Here is a 19,135-nt window from a genome sequence, read left to right on the forward strand (position 1 = left end):
GCTGGGAGGGAGCCACGGAGCAGGGGGAGGGCGGGTGGCGGGGGCGCTCAGAGGCAGGACCCCCGGGGGCTCGGGGACACGCATCTTCCCCTCGCCACCCCCCACCCCCGCCACCGAGGGGCCCGCTGCAGTGGTGCGTGCGCAGTCACCCGGGAGATGGGGGGGGCAGGCGCCAGGACACCCCGACTCACACGTATCCTGACACATACACGAGTGCCAGCACATGTGATGCTGAGACAGTGACAGCCCCACAGACGCACGCAGGGAGACACACCCGTCTCCAGCCTGCACCGCACACTTGTTAGGGACGGTTGAGGCCACAGAGAAGCCAGCGCAGTAGCACTTATCCCTCCTGTGCACAGTGCTCTGTCCGATCTGAGCACCGTGGGACGTGTCTCTACGTGCCCCTCACAGACTTCAGAGTGCACATGCTCATCCTCACAGCCACCCAGGTCTCTAGTCACTGTTGAACAGGGACTTGCAAGCACAGGGACCCCCATGGTGTGACGGCTCCGTCCCCTGTCCTGGCCACACAGGGGACGTGCTGGAGGGACGGTTGTTGGGGCACTGCCCCTCCTCCAGCCTGAAACCCAGGTCTGGGAGAAACTCGTCTCCCTTCTAGTGCCAGGGGAAGAGAGCCATCATGGGATACGGGGCGCTGTGCTTGTGGGGGACACTGAGGTACAGGGAGATCTGGGAGGAGTCCGAGTGAGAGCTCCCGAGAATCCCCGCCTCTGTGCCCTCCACTGGGTGGCTGCCTGGCACTGAGCCAGGGTCAGGGGCACCCCTGGGGATTGAGCAGGGCACGAACAGACTGATGGGCACTGAGACAGATTCAGGGGTTTAGAGCAGGTGCCGTGGGCAGGAGAGTGAAAGGGTGGGCCTGGCAGAGGGGGACACCGAGAGGGGTGAGCCTCCACCAGCACTCCCGTTGGCCGGGCTGGCTCCAAGGGGACCATCTCTGGAACATCCCCCTGTGCATCCCCGAGTATGCTGACCGCCCTGGGGGGCCCCCAGGATGACACAGCACCGCTGGCCGCCACTCGTGAGCACACGAGCCTGCTCCTCTGTCTCTGGGACACGGGGGTCCTGCGCTGGCCCTGTCCCTGTCTCTTCTGCGAGGCACCCCACCTGGGCTGGGCACCCCGTGCACTTCCTTCAGTCAGCAGTTCTGCTCCTTCCTGCTCCCTCTCCTGGAACCCCCCCACCCCCCAGCACCGGGCTGCACCCCAGTGCCCCCCCACTGAGGGGGTTCGTGGGAAGGGGAGCAGATGGCAGGGGGCAGGAGAGGGGGAAGACAGCAGAGATGAGGCAGGCAGTGATTTTGGTCTTTTATTCTATACAAGTGGGGAGAGAGCCCCTGGGGATAGAGGCACCGTCCCCCCACCCCCAGCTCCCTGCAGAGAGAGAGGCAGGCGGTGAGTCTCCTCTCCCCAGGCTGCCCCCCACCTCCTGTCCCCACACCTCCTCCTGCCCCCAAGACAGGGGCTGGCAGGGGCCTGGAGGTGCGGGCGTGTGGGGGTGTGAGTCCCTGTGAGGCACATTCGAGACGAGGGGGGGGCTGGGAGGGGCCGCCGTGGCTGTCAGTCTGTTCCAGGCTCGCTGGCTCCTGCTGGGGATAAATCCAGGGACCCCTGTTTCCGGGGCAGGGAGAGCCAGCCGCCCGCGGGGGCGCATGCCGTGTAGGACAGATGGGTGGGAAGGGGGGCCGCCCTCTCGACCACCCCACCGGCACCTGTGGGGTCTGGGGGCCGCCTCCGGTCAGGCTCCAGCTTGTCACAGGACTGTGCCCGCCGCGTCCGCTTGGGTTTCAGCGGGGCGGCCCGGCGGCCCGGATCTGGGGGCCCTGAAAAGACAACCGAGGCAGGCCTGTCCCCTGGTGGGGTTCACAGGCTGGCTGATGGGCAAGGGGGTGCCCAGGACCCTCCAGGCCCTCTCCAGCCACAAGGCAAACCTTGCACCTCGGGCTCCTCTTGGTCCTGCTGGGCGTCCAGCCTCAGCCGTGGTTTGCTCATTCCGGGGGCTGAGCCCCCAGCGTCTGCCTCCTCCCTGCTCCCCGGCTCCTGGGGGTGTCGGCGGCCCCTGGGGCCAGCCACGGGCTTAGGGGGCCGTGGAGCTAAAGGCGGGTCCTGCAGCTGGCAGAAGAAGGAAGACGGGGGTCATGTGGGCCCCTGGGTGCCACCGGCATCTTTCCCACCCGCCGGCCGGCCCTCACCTTGGCGTTCCGGGCGAGAACAGTCCTCTCTGGGAAGAGGGCGCCCCCTTTCTCCTCCTCCCCCTCCTGGGAGGCTGGGCTGGGGCTCTGGCAGCTCAGGCTGGGGGCGCTTTCCTCCGCTGGGGACGAGAGGGGTCGGCGCTGTCGAGGACCCTCCTGGTCTCCCGAGCCCCAGGCCCTGGAGGTCGGGACGTGAGACCCCTCCCGGCTCCCTTCATCCCATGTCTCTGCTCAGGGCTCAGTCCCCAGGCTCTGACCCTGCCCTTCCCCAGAGCTCTGGCCTTGGCTGTACCATTCCGTGAGGGCAGAGCCAGGGCCGGGGCTGTGGGGGTCTTGGGTCAGGCACGGACCGGGCTGTCCACTGGGGCTGCAGGGCCCAGGCCTTGCCAAGGCCTCAGACGGTCTCCTGAGGATGGGGAAGAGCCTCTGGGAGAGGTCCCCTGGCACCTCCGCTCTGTCCCCCAGCCCCCACTGGGCTCCTCCTCGGGCAGCCTGAGCCCCTGAGGGGGTGTGTGACCTGGGCTGCGCAGCCCACTCTGAGACCAGCTCCCCTCCTTGCGCTTTCCTAGTCTGGGTGTGGGAATCGCCGGCCTTGGCGGAGGCTGCAGGAGCCTCACGGGGGCCGTCGGGGAGGGGAGGGAGGCTGGAGGCCCCTGCAGGTCTGTCTGTCCGAGCTGTCTGTGTGGCCGTGTGGACGGAGGACCTGCACTGATGCCCCTTCCTTTCAGAGGCTCTGAGCTCAGCAGAAGAGCCCCCCACACTGTGACAACCCTCCCAGCTCTCTCCCTCCCAGTCAGAGGGAAGGGAAGGGAACCGGAGGGGAAAGGAGAGGAGGAGAGGGCAAGGGAAGGGAGGGGAGGGGAGAGGAGGGGAGGAGAAGGAGCCCTTTCAGTCAATCCTGCTAGGGGCCTGCTAAGCCCACAGGGTCTCAGGGCCCCTCACACAGTGAGCTGAGCTGAGCACTGCCTAGGGAGCTATTTCCAGAGGGTACTGGAGGGTTCCATGTAGGACTGGCCAGTGCTGGCAAGTTCTTGCCCAGTAAGCGGGAAAAGGAAGCTGTTTTGTTTTGTTTTTTTCTTTTTGGGTCACACCCGGCAATGCACAGGGGTCACTCCTGGCTCTGCACTCAGGAATTACCCCTGGCGGTGCTCAGGGACGATATGGGATGCTGGGAATCGAACCTGGGTCGGCCATGTGCAAGGCAAATGCCCTACCCACTGTGCTATCGTTCCAGCCCCAAGGAGGCTGTTTTAGAGTGGGCAACTCTGCAGATGCTGGCCAGAGAACCTTCCAGAACCACCTGCAAGGTGTGTGTGCACCCCAGGAGAACCTGGGTCGGAGGTGGGGGGGCTTTTATCAGGCCCTTTGTCTGGAGCAGGAGGCTCCGTAAACTTCCTTCCGGTTTCATTGGTTTGCTCCTCACCCCTTCACCTTGCTTGTCCACTCCCCAAAGCAGGAGGGCCCATGGTTTGTGGGGTTCGAGGATGGGGTTGCTGCCCGAGAGAGGCCCCCATACCTATGTGCCAGGTGGCCTCGGCACGGCGCATGGCGCTGAAGCTGGGCTTGGTGCTTTGGGGTGGCGGTGGGGGCTTCCAGGCTCCGGGCCCTGGAGGAGAGGGACGACAGGGAAGTGGGGAAGGGACGATTACGAGGGGCCTGGAGACAGGGGTCAGAGGAGGGAAGAGGACTGCCCTCACCCGCGTCATCTGAAGAACGTCGCTTGTGCCACGCAGGGATGCTGCTCTCTGGCTCCGGGCCTGCGCCCTGGAAGAAGGGAGGCAGGTCGGGTCTGAGGAGGGCCCCAGGCCAGGCAGCAAGGGCTCTGCCCTGGCATCACGTCTTAATTTAGACGCTGGGACCCACAGCCCAAGGGGCTTCAGAAGCGATTAACAGGAATCAAATTAAGGCTAAACAGTTATGTGTTCACTAAATGTGTAATAGGAAAAAACAAACAAACATGATTAGTTCTAAGCCTACAATGTATTTTCATTGAGGTCAACCAAAGTGGAGCTTGGGGACCTGCACTGGTGGGCCGTTGGGGTTCAAACTCAGGGCTTCGAGCCACTTCAATGGGCAGGAGTGCGTGGTTTGCATGTTGGAGGAGGCCTGTGTTCAATCCCTGGCACCACAAGGTCCCACCGCACTGCCAGGAGTGACCCCAATGTACAGAACCAGGAGTAGCCCCCAAGTACCTCCGACAGAAAAGCAAGACAAAATCCCCAAAAAGCCCAATAGGGATGTGGATTTGAAGATAACGCTTAGATCCAATATATGTTTGTTTTTTTTTAAAAAAAAAAGGAGATGGTGCAGGCTGAAGGGCTCAAAACGGCACCCAAGGGAAGTGCGTGCTTTGTATTATGGGAGCCCCAGATTTGATATCTGGCACTGCACGATTCCCCTGATGATGGCCACAAGGCACTCCCAGGTGTGAGCCAAAAGCCAATTAAAAAAAAAAGAAGGGAGGGAGTGTTGACTTAAATAGAACTATTATGTAAGTAATAATGCAGGTGGTGTGTGGGGCAGGTGTAGGGAGAAGTATGTAAAGAAAGTGTGTGGAGAAGGTGTGTGAAGAGTGTGGAGAAGGAGTGAGCAGGTCGTGTGTGGAGACGGTACGTGGAGGTGGTGTGTGGAGAAGGTAAAACCATATGTCATGCTGGTGATCAAAACCCCAAAGTCGGGGGAAACAGCCTGAGGTATTTTTCCCCCACAGACATTTTAGTAGCAAAAGAGGACCTCGGTGGAGGGACGTACCCAGGACTGTCTGGGGACCCGATGCAGGGACATGAGAGGGGGTGGTAGACAGAGGGCTCCCCAGGACCCTGCTGTCTCCCTGGGTGTCCCTCACCTCTCGTTTTCTCTTTTTTTTTTTTTTGCTTTTTGCTTTTTGGGTCACACCCGGCGATGCTCAGGTGTGACTCCTGGCTCTGCACTCAGGAATTACTCCTGACTGTGTTCAGGGGACCATATGGGATGCCGGGGATTGAACCCGGTTCGGCCGCGTGCAAGGCAAACGCTCTACCCACTGTGCTATCTCTCCGGCCCCTCACCTCTCGTTTTCCGTCGAAGCTCCAACCCTTGGCTCTTCCCAGTCCGGGGAGGGCCACCCCATGAACCCGAGGCTGCTGGGCCGACCCAGGGGCTTGGCCTCCTTCCCCCGGGTCTGCCCCCTCGGTGCCCTGGAACAAAGCCTCGGGTTTATAAGCAGTTCTCCCCACGGGAAAGAGGCTCACAGGGAGCGGGAGTGGGTAGGGGAGGACTTGTCCCTCTGGCCTCATCTCTCCAGCACCCCTCCCTGCCGGCACGTAACACTGTCCCAGCAAACGCAGCCCCACTCCCAAGCCATCGGAAGCTCCCCGGAAGCCCGAATCTGAGCCTTCTCCCCCTTGTCACCTGGGGCGAGGTGGGTGGAGGGGCCATTGCGGGCGGGGAGCAGCAGGCGGCCGTCCCCGATGCCTCACTCACCATCTTCCGGTGGAAAGAAGGTCCCCGGCCACCTCCGAATCCAGGGAGGAGGCTGGTCTCCTCCTCGGGGCTCCAGCAGGGGGAGGAGCTGCTGCCCAGGCTGGGGAGGTCTGGGCTGGGGGGACTCTCCTGAGTAGGCGGTGGGGGTGGGGGTGGAGGGAGGAGCAGCCCGGTGGTGGGGGACCCTGGCCCTCGGTCCCCCTTGAAGCTTCGTGGCCGGCGGAAGTGGAAAAGGCCCCGGCGTCTCTTTTTCTGAAGTGGGGGCAGCGGCGGCTCGGAGAGGCCTGGCCGAAGTGTCCTCAGAGTCCGAGGGTAGCTGGGTGGGCGGAGTGGGGTGCAATGCTGGAGGCAGTCTGGGGGCTCCCCCTCCTCCCCCTCTCCTCTCTCACCTTGGCCAAGCTCTCCACTCAGCTCCCAGGAGCGATGGTGCCCGCCCCCGCTTCCCCCTGAGCCAGCAATTTCCTCCCAGGTACCCCCTGCCCCCCCTCTTCCCGCCTCTCCAGGTGACCCAGTTCCTCTGGGCAGATGCCAGGGAGCCCGTGCAGGAGGTGACAGACAGCAGGCCCTGCGGCCTCCCCTTCTCCCTGCACCCCTGACCCTCTTCCCTGCTGGCTGAGGAGCTTCAGAGAACATGGTGGGGTGCTGGGTGGGGAAGGACGAGAAGACGGTGTGTGTGTGTGTGTGTGGGGTCTCAGAAACTAGCCCAGGGCACCGACACAGAGAGGCCTTCCTGGGCTGGGGGGGGGGGTGTTGAGAAAGGCCAAATGTCTGGGCACCCCACCTGGAGCTTTCATCCATGACCCTGCGGCTGAAGAAGTCCTCCAGCCCCTCGTCCAGCCGGGTGGCCATCCCGTTCTCCTGACGAGAGGCAGGGACAGGCACCTGGTGGGGAGGAAGGTTCTGGAATGTCCTGTGCCCTCTGGGCCTTCCCTGTTGGCCCCGGCTTTTCTGAAGCTGGGCTCCTGTCTCGCTTCTCTCTTTCACATGGCCGGTGGATGGGTGTTTCTCTCTGGGCCGGGCCGGGGTCCAGTTCCCTTCCCAACAGGACCACCTTCCTCTCTGAGGGCTTGCCTGGGTCCTACCCACTCCCCGCCACCCAGGGGCTGGGGCCTCTGAGCTCAGGGCCCTGAGGCGAAATCCCTCGACTCTGCAGTTTCAAGTGAGATCATTTCTCTTTCCCGGTCTGAGGGACTCACACTGGGCCGGCCGGGTCCAGGAGGGGTGGTCCTGGGCGGCCGGGGCCTCCCCTGTGTTTGGTGCCTTAGTTTATAGCCGTGAGTGGGCAGCTCGGCGAGGCCTTCCCAGGAGCCACTGGCTGTGGGCTGGCTGCTCCCGAGTCCGGAGAACCACCCAGGAGGGATCCCCAGGGTCCCCAGCTGGCTTTCCATGTCCTGAGGACTTCCACCTGGGAAGAGGGAGCAGAGGGGCCATTGGAGGGGACATCTGAGGGACTGTGAGACAGAGGAGAAGGGAGCCCCGGCTGGGCACTCACTGATGAAGGCCGACACGGGCCGGATCTTGCGGCAGCGTTTCTGCTTTTTGATGGCCATGGTGTCCTGCAAGAGACGGAGAGGAGTGGGCGCGGGGGTGCAAGGGGCCCCAGTCTCCCAGAGGGACACCTTCCTGCTTGTGGGGGGCAGAATTGTGGGCCCCGGAGGAGGCTGGGTTGGGTGGGCCCTTGGGAGGTGGGCCAGGGGCTGTGGAATCCAGAGGACTGCAAGGGGACCCCGTTTTGCAGGTTCAGGCTCTAGGTTGGAGAGGGGGTCGGGGAGGGGGTCACTCACGATATTGGTCCCCAGCTCATCATCGGTGGTCTCCTCGTGCTCGTGCATCCGGCCTCGGCCCCTGGAGGACAGGTCCTGCCCTTGGCCCAGTCCCCCTGATGCGTCTGACAGTGTCCTCAGCTGGGCCAAGTGCCGGGCCTGGGAAAGGAGAGGTGTGACCAGAGTCCGAGGCAGCTGCCCCCCTCTCATGGCCTTGAGGGACTGGGGGAGGTGCTGTGGGTGAAACTGGGGCCCGATGTGGAGGGATGCAGGGGCCTCACCAGGCTCTTGTGCGAGTGGTAGAGCTCCTGCAGGATCTCGTCCACGATGGAGTTGGTCAAGTAGGTGACGACTGAGAGCTTCACTTCACTGTGGGCACAGGGGCTGCTCAGCCACCCCCTCCCCGCCCCCAAGCTTCAGCCTGAGCATTCCCAGGACCCCCGAGGGAGTAGCTAGCGAGCCTGGCTGTCCGTGGGGAACACAGCTTCAAGAGGAGGCACTGGGGTCCACCATGTGCCTATTCACAGAGGTGACCTGGCCCACAGTGCTCCCAGCCTTGGAGGGTGGGGTGGGGCATGGGGAAGCAAGCAAGGGTGGAGGAAGGGGGCAGGGAGGCAGCCCTGGAGCTCTGTGGAGTGGAGCTAAGTGGTAACTTGGGATGCTGGGGGAGCAGAGAGCAGCTCTCCTAGGTGGGCTGCTTGCAGGACTGTGGACTCCCTTCCTCTGCTGTGTGAGTGGGGACAGGCAGACAGAGGGTGAACGTGCTGGTGCCATGGGAACTGGGGAGAAGGAAATGACCTCAATGTTGGAGCTGTTTCGGGGGGCCACTGCTGGTGTGAATGTGTTTGCGGTCACTCTGTGCGTGGTCTCTTCTACAGTGGTGTGTGTGCGTGTGTGTGTGTGTGTGTGTGCGCGTGTGTATACCTGTGCATGTGTGCATACATGCATGTGTATGTGTGTTTGTGGTCTCTCCTGCAGTGTGTTGGGGTCCTACCAGAGTGAGGGCACAGGGCAATGAGAGGGTGGAATACAATCAGGGCAGTCGGAGGGCAAAGACTCAGCCTTGTCACGGAGACTGTGCCTTTCATTATTCATTGCTGAGGGGTTGGCCCCCTCCCCCAGCCCCTAAGTGCTTTGGGCTGAGTCCCCTCGACCCGCTCCTAGCCCTGCCCACTGCTCACTCCAGCTTGTTCTGAATGTCTTGTCCCGCCTGCTCCAGCAACGCCCCTCGGATGAAGTTCCTGGGCACCGTGACGCGCTCGGCCACATTGCTCAGCATCTTGTTGTGCCCCTCAGCCACCCGCATGGCCACGGGGCATAACTCCTGCGTCAGGCTGACCATGGACTCCAGAATCACCTGGTGGGAGGCCAGAACCCCACGTGGGGAGCAGGGTCAGGCTGGCCCCACAGTGGGAAAGGCTGGTTTAAGCGTTTTTAGTCTGGGGACACACCAGGAGGTGCCACAGGTAGTTTTGTGAGCACTCAGCCCCGGGAGCTCTCAGGCCCTTGGAGCTGTTCTACTGCAGCCCCCTAGGGGGAGCCCGAGAGCTGATTTGCAGCAGGGCCCGGGGACCTTAGTCGCCTGTAAGCTGACCAGAGTGCCTTCCATACTTCTCCACGGCTTGAGGTTTAGAGGTCTGTGGAGTGATTTCAGAGTTTAGGGGACAAGATCAAAGTTATAAAGTCTGAGACTGTCTTCTAGCAACGCCAAGGCACAATGGTCTCAAATCTGCATTCCTTTTCTTTTTGTTTTTTTGGTCACACCTGGCGATGCACAGGGGTTACTCCTGGCTCTGTACTCAGGAATTACTCCTGGCGGTGCTCGGGGGACCATATGGGATGGTGGGAATTGAACCCGGGTCAGCAGTGTGCAAGGCAAATGCCCTACCCGCTGTGCTATCGCTCCAGCCTCCTGCATTCCTTTTATTTAATTTTTTTTTTTTTTTTTTTTGCTTTTTGGGTCACACCCGGTGATGCACAGGGGTTACTCCTGGCTCTGCACTCAGGAATCCTAAGGCAAACGCCCTATCTGCTGTGCTATCACTCCAGCCCCTATTTTTAAAATTTTGGGTGGGGGGAACCTCCCAAGCAGTCTTGGGGGAGGGTACAAGGGCCACAGTTTTGGGGGGGCCTGATGGCTCGGAGATCAGGCTGGAGCCACCTGGACTGCACTGTGCTTCTCTGGAGACCATCAGGGCGATGCCTGGCAGTGCTGGTGGAGCTGGGGATTGAACCAGGAGCCTTGTGAACACACAGGCTGTTCTCCTGCCCATTGGATCAGCCGACCCCCGGGTCCTGCATTTCCTTCTTGTCCCTACTAATCTCTTCCCACTGACCTCAGCCTTGGGCAGTGTGGCTCCGTCCATGCTGGACCCCTCCCTAGGACTTGCCTGTAGCTCCTTGTCCACAGCCTTGGACACCTCACTGGCCACTGACTCCAATCTCTGCCGCACAGGCCCATCGTTGGCCAGCACGTGGCCTAGCTCGTAGAGGCTGGGAAACAGCTGAGAAGGAAGGCGTTCCCCTCAGAAGCCAGAACCTGGCCTGACGGGGTGCTTGGGGTGCTGGTCTCGGAGGGCAGGGCCCAGGCATGCCTGCTTGCACGGCTGGCCTCTTGTGCTGGGAGGGGCCGTGGGCACTCACCGCCCTCGAGTTCTTGGCATCCTTGATGAGGTCCCTGGCATAGAGCAGCTCGTCCTGCACGGGCTCCAGTGGGCAGAGTCTCAGGGCCCGCACCTCCTCCTGCACGCGCCCGCACAGCCGCTGCAGCATCTGGAGCACAGCGCAGAGGTCAGGGGGACCCTGGGGGACCCATGATGGTGGGAACCAAACCCGGGCATCTGCCAGGGATGTGCCCTAACCACTACAGTGCTCCCAGCAGCCTCAGGCTTCCCTTTTTTTTTTTTTTTTTTTGCTTTTTGGATCACACCTGGCAACGCACAGGGGTTACTCCTGACTGCATTCAGGAATTACTCCTGCAGTGCTCAGGGGACCATATGGGATGCTGGGAATCAAACTTGGGTCGGCTGCGTGAAAGGCAAACGTCCTACCCGCTATGCTATTGCTCTAGCCCCAGGGTTCCCTTCTTAACTGCCCAGTGGTGCTCCCACGGTCCCCAGTGTCCCTTGTCTGCGCCCCTCACCCCTCCTTGCTCGTATGGCCTCACCTCGCAGGCTTGGGGCCTGTATTTGGAGTGTCTTTCTGCCTCCCACATGTTCAGTCCAGTTATGGGACCACACGAGGTCTCTATCATGCCTGTTTTGTGGCCCTTCCTTCCCTCAATTAACCCCCCAGCCTCACCCACCCAAGTCCATGGCATGCCCTGCGTTAGTCCCAGGCGTTCGGGAGGAAACGTTTACTTGCTCGGCGCTGCTGGTCACCAGGCCCTGCTGCAACCGGAATGCCTGCTCCTGGGGGCACGTCTGCGAGTGGTTATTCCTCACCAGGCACCACTGGATCTGAGGTTGGGGCCGGGATCAGGGCGGGGCCCGCAGGATGACCACGCCCCCGCACTACAGACTACGCCCAACAAGCCCCATCCCAGACCACGCCCTCTAACGAAACCACGCCCCTCAGAACCACGCCCACAGACCGTGCCTTCTCAAGGCCACGCCCCTCGCCCCTACCTTCTGCCAGACGTCCTCTGTGCGCTCCGGGGCGCTGCGGTAGGCTTGGGAGATGTCGCTCACCGGGAAGGACATGAAGCGCAGCGTGTGGTTGCTGTGGGACACGGTGGCGCAGCTGGGTGCAGGGAGAGGTGCGCAGAGACCGCACCCCATCCTCGCTGGCCGCCGCGTTCGTCCGAGGCACCTCCTCCGCACACACAGCAGGCGGGCCAGGTTGGTGGGGTGCAGCCCTGGCCTAAGCTCAGGGCACCTGGGGGCGCGGACCAGAGCCTGGGGACACTCACCTCTCCAGGGCCCTCGCGATGTCCAGAAAGCCCAGGGCCGATGTGTTGTTCCGATCCCACAGGATGGTTCTGGGGAGAGTGTGGGCATTGGCTTGGCACCCCTTCCCTCGAGGTCCCTGCTAGGGGCTTGGCCCCCTCTGGAGCCCCTCCCCCTGCTCCCGGGTCTGACTGAGGTAGTTTTGAGACGGGGCTCCTCAGGGGTGCACCTGAGGGAGGAGTTGATCTGGAGAGCCTTGGACAGCATCTTGGCCCCGATGTCCTCCATGCCATTCCCGCTGAGATCCACCTTGGCCAGGCAGGTGTTGCTGCCCAGGGCGTTGATGAGGATGCTGGTGCGCAGCTTCAGCCGGGAGTCAGCCACCGACAGCGACTGCAGGGACTGGGCGCGGTGGGGGTTGGGCCCAGCCCCCACAGTCCCCCACCCTCCCGGGTCCCCTTCAGCCCTGCCCGGCACTCACACAGTCCTCCTCCTGGATCAGCTGCACCAGCTTGTGCAGGATCTCCTCCAGGGTCCTGTGGGGTGTGCAGAACAGGCCCGAGTCAGGGCAGGGACGGCAGAAAGCCTGAGGAGTCTGAAGGGGCGGGGCCGCGAGGGTCTGGGGCCGGGAAAGGGGCCGCACTTGGCCTTGACATTGAAGTTCTTTCCCAGGAACAGGTGCTTGAGAGACTTGTTCTTGCCAAGCGCCGGCACCAGTGTCAGGAGGTCCGAGTCGAACCCTGGCCGGGAGAGGCCTGGCCTGAGTCTCCTATTGAAAGCTTCTCCCGCGTCCTTCAGGTCCCGGCTGCCCCGGGGGGCTCCCCGCCAGCATCCCAAAAGGGAAGTGAGCCCACTTACCATTGTCTGACAGGTCCAGGCTGCCCACACAGGTGACAGCCCCCAGCTGCTCCTGCAAAGCCTGAGCTCCTGCGGAGCGGAGCTGCAGAGACACGGCAGGGTGAAGCGGGAAGGCGGGCGGGCAGGGGGCACACACGGAGCATCTCTAATACGCGGAGTCCAGGGAGTCCCACGGGTACAGCCCAGAGGTCCCTTCTCTTGATCTAGAGTCTTCCTTGGGCTCTCCCCTCCCTTCAGAAGGCACGCCCGGCCTCCGCTCCTGCCCGGAGACAGCGGGCGGCTGCCCTCTGGCGGGTGCGCCCGGAATCTCCCAGCCCCAAGCGTTACAGGGGGACACAGTTTATGACCTCTGGAGAAGAGAGAGGCTCAGCCCTGAGGCCCTGAGCTGACAGTGGACATGTGGTCAGGCTGGGGTGGGTGAGTCACAGCAGTGGCAGCATCGAGGCAGGATGGAGCCAGGGCCAGAGAAATAAACGGGGGGTGGGGGTGGGCAGCAGGTGGAGAGGCGGGGGTGGGGGGGCGCTGCCTCACCTCACAGCTGCTGAGGTCCAGGTGCAGGTCGCTGAGGTGGCTGTTGAGGGAGAGGCCATGCAGCAGTGCCCTGTGGGAGGAAGGTCAGCAGGCCACCTTTACCCCTTACCCCCTTTCCTCACACCGCCCCTGCGGACACCCCCCAACCCTGCACCCACCCGACCTGAGGGCCTCCAGGGGCAGCCTCGTGGTCGACAGGTTGACGTGGCTCAGTGTGTAGGCGCTGCTGAAGAATTGCTTGAAGGCTGGTGGGGCCTCCCGGCCTTTCCTGTGGAGACCCTGGGGTCAGTGAGGGAGGGGCCACACCCAGAGCCTGCCCCCATCTGCCCCCGCGCCCCATGTGCCCACCTGTGGGAGCAGCTGTTGCGTGCCAGGTTGAGGTAGGTGAGGTGGGAGCAGCATCCATGCAGCAGGGCGCCCAGAAGCTGGGGGACAGATGAGGTGCATCTTGTTGGGCATCATGTTGGAGGGGGTTGGATGGTGACAACCCCTGAATCCCCATCAAGGTCTTGGCACTTGCCCTCTGGGACAGCCTGTGTGACCCCACTGCTATGGAGGCCCACTTAGCCTCAATTTCCCCTCTGTAGACAGGGGCTGTCCTCCCCTGCAGGCCCCAGTGGTGGCAGAGAGAGGCCAGGCAGTGGCCGTGTGGAGCAAGACCAGGTCAGCCTCCCGGGTGACCCCCACAGGTGCCCCATTCAGGTTAGGGCAGCTTCCTTCCGTCCTGCAGGACTCAGTTGGGTTTTGAGGGACAGTCAGTGCCACCTGGGGTGGCTACCAGGATACAGGCAGGAAGTCCAGGAGGGGAGTGAGCGCACAGACCCACCCTGGGCGCCCCCCAGCCCCCCTCACCAGGTCAATGGCGCAGTCCGTCCCCGCCAGGTCCAGGTGAACCAGCGCGTTGGGCTGTGCCAGGAAACTGTACAGGGCCTGGGAGGAGGCACAGAGGGCTGCAGGGCAGGCCGGAGACCCCCCCCAGGATGGGCACAGGTCTCGCTTGGCCCGGGGCCTGGGCACAGGCTCCAGGCTGTGGCTCGTGGACTCACGTTGGCCTCATCCGTGGCGAGCAGCCCGGGGTTCTTGCTCAGGTCCAGGTATCGAAGGGAGCTGGCAAAGGCCGGGTTGGCCCCAAAGGTCTGGCCCAGCGCCTGGAGCCCTGAGCAAAGTGGGGGGCACAGGGATGGGGCTGGCTGCACCCCACTACCACCTCTTCCCTCGGGACATAACTTTGAGTGTTCCCCTACAGGGCGCTTTTCCCTCCTTCCACCCCTAGGATGCCGTGGGCAGTGCTGAGGGGGGTCAGGGGTCCGAGGCGGGGACAAGTACCTCGGGGAGAAATGGCAGTCTTGGCCAGGCACAGCTTGGTGAGGCCCGTGGGGAAGCAGAGGAGCTGCTGGCTCAGACTGAGGAACCCTGGGGAGGGAGAGACAAATGGGCCCCGGGAGTGGCTGGGCGGCACAGGGGGGCTCCAGGGCGGGGGCGCGGGCTTGGGGTTGAGGATGGCAGAGTGGGGCAGGGGTCGGCAGCGGGTGGGAGAGCCCTGTTCAGACTCCGGTGGGGCTCTGGGTGAGGACGGGGTCTGCGTGGCGGTGGGGGTGAGATTCAGGGCTGGGGCTCACCCTTGTCCTCGATGGGGTTGTGGGACAGAGTGAGGGCATGCAGCACACAGCTCCCGTTCTCCCCAAACACCCCGGCCAGCTTCTGGACAAAGTCCCTTCGGGGAAGGGGAGGAAGGACTTGTTTGTCCCAGAACCCCCCGGGGCTTCCCTCCTCCTCTGCCTGTCTGCTTGGGGCTGAACCACAGGGCCCCCGGGGGGGGGTCTACCAGGGAGCCCCCACGCCAGCGCCCAGCGCCTGGAACCGGGAGTCCTGCTGGGATGAAGACCAGCTGTGGGTCCTCAGGCCCGGGGCGGCCCACCCCGCTCAGGAATGGAGGGAGGAAGGAGACAGAGGGGAGGCTGTTTGTTGGGGGTGGGAGGGCAGGCTAAGGGGATAGGGAAGGCCCCGCTTGACCGATGCCCAATCTCCTCTGCAGTGAAGTGAAGTACTGGAGGACCTAGCTCAGAGGCCGATCCCATGCTTGGAGCCTTGGAACCCTATGGCTATATCGGGGCACTACTGGCCAGGCAGGAGGCTGGCCTCACGTCTTAAGGCCGGCGTTGTCCATCACCAGCTCCTCGAGGCTTCCCGACTTGCTGAGGGTATGTAGCACCTGTTCCAGCACTTCTGAGCCCTGTGGACACAGGGAGTCTTGTGGTCCAGAGTCAGAGAGGTGGTCCCCCCCGCCCCCACTCCATCCGCGACAGGGTTACTGGTCCCTACCAGCCGCAGGTCCTTGCAGTAGAGCTTGGTGAACCACTGGTTGTAGGCCAGGGCGGCCACCATGAGGGCCAGATCTCTGTGGGAGCGGGAAGGAGCAGGGATGCGGGGAGCAGCTGGCTGGGGGCCAGCAGTTGGGGGGTTGAGGGGGACAGAGGCGGGGCAGCAGGAAAGCCAGCGGAAGGGCAAATCTGGAAGGGCCAGGGCCAGGCTGGGCTGGACTCGGGGCCCCTGCCTTGGGCTTACCTACTCTCCAGGTGGCTGAAGTCCAGAAGATTGAACTCCCGGTTATCCTCGGCGTGGTAGATGGTGTCCACATCCTTGGGGAGGTGGGACTGGCTCACCCCTGCATTCCTGCTCCTGCTGCTGCTCCCCCACCTCTCTCTCCTCTCCCCTTCTTCTGCCCCTTTTCCCTCCCTCTTTGTGACTTCTCCCTCCTCCCTCTCCCCCTCTCCCTCCTCGGGCTCTTCCCCTCCCCTCTGCTCTCTCTTCCTCTACCCCTTTCTCCTACCTCCCCTCCTCCCCCTCTTCCTTAGTCCTCCCTCCTCCCCTCCCCTTCCCTCCTGTCTCCCTCCTCCCTTTCCTCACCCCTCCTCCCACTGCTCCTCCTCTTCCTCCTCCCTCCTCTTTCCTTCTTTCCCTCTCCTTCCTCCTCACTCCACCCGTTGGTCCCAGGCCCACCTGCGGGCCCCGCCCCACGCACCCATTGCACCTCCTCGCGGCAGTGCAGCCCGTTGTAGTCGCACAAGGCTGCGTAGGTCTCAGAGAAGCCACCTGTGAGGCAGGGGGTGGGCTGGCTCCATGAGGAGCCACGTGGTGGGAGAGAGCCTGGGGCTGAAGGAAAGGGCAGGTGGGGGCCTCCTACAGGGTGGACTTCTATGGCCCAGAGGTGGGGTGGGGTCACAGGCCGGCACAGCCCTGTCTACACCGCATTCTGGGCAGGGGCTTCTGATGTGCCCTCCCGAGTCTGCCCCTGCTCACCGCACACACTGTGAGTGGTGGATGTGGACGTCTCGGAGTTGGGGGAGGTGTCCCGGGGCCCTTCTGGGGTGTCTGCATTTCCACGCCGGATTAGGCACCTGAAAGATGAGCAAATCCATCTCAGAGACTTGCCCCTCTCCCCCTGGTCCAGCTTCTGGCCCCTCTGAGAGGGGGCAGGAGAAACCTCTTCTCCTTGGTGTGCCCCCATGAAGGGGCGGGGAGGGGAAGGAGGAACGGACCACGGGGTCCGGGGAGCCAGGCCTCCGCCACTCACCCGGGGCCTGGGCAGACCTTGGAGAGGGCCGTGCTCACGTGGCGTGTCACCTGGTCCACGCTCTCGGCTGAGGGCAGCCGCAGGCTCACCATGCCACGCTCGGTCTCCACAAGGATCTGGGGAGAGCAGCAGGCTTCAGACACACACCGCCCCCTCCCACTGGTGTCCCCAGTCCTGTGCTCACCTGGTTCTGGGCGAGGGTGTTGAAGGCGCGGATCTCCAGCACGTTGAAGGAGCTTTCCACCTAGGGGTATGGGGCTCCGCTCAGCACGGCACAGGGAAGGGGTGAGGAGGGAACCATGCCAAGCTCCCCGGCACCACTCACCTTGGCGGGGACTTTAATGGGGAAGAGGTGGAGGCGCCAGGAGGTCAGAGCCTAGAGAGAGAGGGGGGGAGGGAGAGAATTATACATATATACATACATATATTATATATAATATATATAGAGAGAGGAAAATCACTTGGTCTTGAGCTGGGAGACCCTGTTCCTCGAGTCCCCTCATAGCAGTGATCCCAGCATTCATGACACCCCACCCTTAGCTCCTGAGCATGCACCTCATGCGGCCTGCTGCCTCTCTCCCTGGCTGCATCTCCTCACGGCTCCCCACCTCTGTCCCCTCCGTCCCCAGGCTCCTTGCCTGCATCACCCAGATGCCCCCAGCCCAGAGCCCTCACCAGCACGCGGTCCTCAAACTTCTTGGGCTTGGTCTCCAGCTTCACGCGATGCTGCTGCAGCACAGCCCCATGGCTCAGACACCGGCGGATGCTGTCTGTGGGGAGGGGGCTGCTCAGTGCTACCTCAGCCCTGCTCCGGCTGCCCCCACGGGGCTCCCCAGGTCAGATGGGAGGAGGGAGAATGAGAGAGCGGTAGTGGTAGCGTAGGGCAGGGACAGAGCCTGCCTGGGTGCTGTTCTCTGTGAGAGGGATGGGGGAGGGGGGTATGGAGGAGGCTGGGGTACGGGGAGGGGCCACCTGCATCAGGGCAAGTGCGTAGAGGCACCGTGGGAGGGTGTGTCTTACACTTCTGAGGGTGTGAAGGATCTTTCCAGCCCATGCATGCCAGCAGCCGGAGACACACAGTGAGTCAGTGCGTGGGGGCGTGGGGGTGTCCCTGGGACTGTCTTCTGGGGGATCTGGGTGTGCATTTGCCTTTTACTCGGTCTGATGATTTCGGGGTGTGCATGCCAGCGTGAGGTGAGAGGGGAGGAGTGTGAATGAGTAGCTGTGTTGTGGTGAAAGGCATGTGTGTGTGTGCGCGCGTGTATGCTGTGGCTTAGGGGTGGGAAGAAGTTAGTGTCTAAGTGAGCTCTGTACACCCCTGTCGGCAAACCCTGTGTGTGTGAAGGCGACTGTGCAGTTTCTGTGAAGACCGGGGTACATACACCTGCAAGCGCGGTGTGGGACACTGTGGGGGTGCAGCGTGCTCGCCCTGCTCCGGGCGCTGGGTTGGCCTGTGCTCCTGAATCTGCGGGCAGTGGGGTGGGTCACGGTCAGGGCGGCCCTGGGGGTCAGACCTCGCTGGAGTCTGAGAACCACCGCGCACAGGAGCGGCCTGGCGGGCGCATGGGGTGACCCGCAGCGGGCAGGCTGGGACGGGGAGGGGGTTGGCGGTGGGAGGCGCCGCAGAGACCCGCGCAGGGTCTCAGCTCCAATCCAGGCCTCTTTTCTCCACTCCCCTCCTGTGTCCCAGGGGCCTCCTAAGGGGGAGGGGGGCCCTCCCGGGCCGGTTCCGGGGCGGGGCCGCGAGGAGGGCGGGTGTGCAGAGAGGGGAGGCGGTCAGGACCAGGGGCAGCTCCCAGCGCCCGGCGGGGCAGCGGGGACTCGCAGGATGGGGGAGAGTGGACACCTGGCCGAGGCTGGGGAGGGGGGTGGGAGGGGCGAGGGTCAACCTTCGGGGGAAGCACGGTGACGGCTGCTGTCCCCGACGAATCGAGCCAGGAGGCTCCGGGACAGGAAAGGTCCTGGCGGGGCGCGCAGCGGAGGACGGTCGGGACCGGGGTGCAGGAGAGGAGGGAGGTGTGTGTGTGTGTGTGTGTGTGCGCGCGCGCGTGTCGTGGCGGGGGGGGCGGGGGGAGGCACCGGGGCTGGGCTGGAGACGGGGCGTCCCGGAGACCCCCGCAGCCTCGTACCTTGCAGCTCGCGGGTGAGCTCCGCGCCGGACTTGGCCATGACCGCCGCCGCTGCAGTGGAGCCGCCGCCGCCGCCGCGCCGCCGCCCGGGAGCCGCGGCACATGCTAGACCCGGCTCCGGCAGGGCCCGGGCGCTGAGGCTGCCGCAGCCGCCGAGCCCGCTCCCGTCAGGGCGGCCGCGCTCCTCCTCCTCCTCCTCCTCCTCCTCCCGCACCCCCCGCCCCGCGCGCGGCCCCCGCCCCGCCCGGCCCCCGCCTCACTGCGCACGCGCGCCGCGCTCCGCCCCGCAGGAGACCCCGCGCCCCCTCCCACTCCGCGGGCTCCCGCGCGCGCTGCCCGCATGCGGGCCTCCCCCGGGGCCGGGGGCAGCAGTGCGCCCGCTTTCCGGGCCCCCTCCGACTGCCCCGTGAGCAGGACCCCGAGTCTTTTGTTTGTAGTCCCAGGGATCACCCCTCTCCTCTTTCTCCTCGGGTCGTCCTTTGCAGGGCCCCTCCTGTTTCCGCCTCTCTGGCTCGGGACCTGTGCATCTTGTCCTCGATGACCCCCCACCCTCACCCCCTTTCCAGGTTAGACTGTGCCCCCTGCAATGTCGGGACAGATCTTGACCAGGGCTGCTGGGGGAGTTCATTCTTTCCCGCTCGTCCAGCCTCCGGGATCCCTTCCGTTGTCCTTGGCACCATCCCCACCGTTGTGAGGCCGCGCGCGTAGCACCTGGG

At 63.7% G+C, this 19,135-nt stretch overlaps 1 protein-coding gene across 6 annotated transcripts; it reads right to left on the reverse strand.

The window, feature by feature from the left end:
• Positions 1-1,318: 1,318 nt before the first annotated feature.
• Positions 1,319-18,657, reverse strand: CARMIL3 (capping protein regulator and myosin 1 linker 3). Of its 6 annotated transcripts, none has more exons than XM_055130897.1 (40): positions 18,420-18,657; positions 16,966-17,056; positions 16,616-16,666; positions 16,475-16,534; positions 16,291-16,406; positions 16,017-16,114; positions 15,739-15,809; positions 15,282-15,355; positions 15,039-15,114; positions 14,861-14,949; positions 14,336-14,430; positions 14,043-14,129; positions 13,763-13,872; positions 13,569-13,646; positions 13,065-13,141; positions 12,880-12,984; positions 12,717-12,786; positions 12,186-12,267; positions 11,971-12,067; positions 11,809-11,863; positions 11,557-11,729; positions 11,351-11,419; positions 11,067-11,160; positions 10,800-10,898; positions 10,084-10,212; positions 9,831-9,944; positions 8,622-8,797; positions 7,722-7,809; positions 7,462-7,599; positions 7,170-7,233; positions 6,874-7,082; positions 6,459-6,559; positions 5,678-5,993; positions 5,263-5,391; positions 3,913-3,979; positions 3,732-3,821; positions 2,216-2,334; positions 1,955-2,135; positions 1,736-1,846; positions 1,319-1,612 (listed from the first exon to the last, which is right to left on the reverse strand). In XM_055130897.1, the coding sequence occupies exons 1-40, from the start codon at positions 18,521-18,523 to the stop codon at positions 1,584-1,586; spliced, it is 4,182 nt and encodes a 1,393-aa protein (XP_054986872.1). In that variant the 5' UTR covers positions 18,524-18,657; the 3' UTR covers positions 1,319-1,583. The 6 variants fall into 6 exon arrangements, with proteins under 6 accessions (XP_054986872.1, XP_054986873.1, XP_054986875.1 ...); XM_055130898.1 differs by having other exon boundaries at positions 1,319-1,609; positions 18,420-18,656; XM_055130900.1 differs by having other exon boundaries at positions 1,319-1,609; positions 16,966-17,060; positions 18,420-18,628.
• Positions 18,658-19,135: the final 478 nt, after the last annotated feature.

The sequence above is a fragment of the Sorex araneus genome, chromosome 3, assembly GCF_027595985.1.
Source record: "Sorex araneus isolate mSorAra2 chromosome 3, mSorAra2.pri, whole genome shotgun sequence".
NCBI classification, from domain to species: Eukaryota; Metazoa; Chordata; class Mammalia; order Eulipotyphla; family Soricidae; genus Sorex; species Sorex araneus.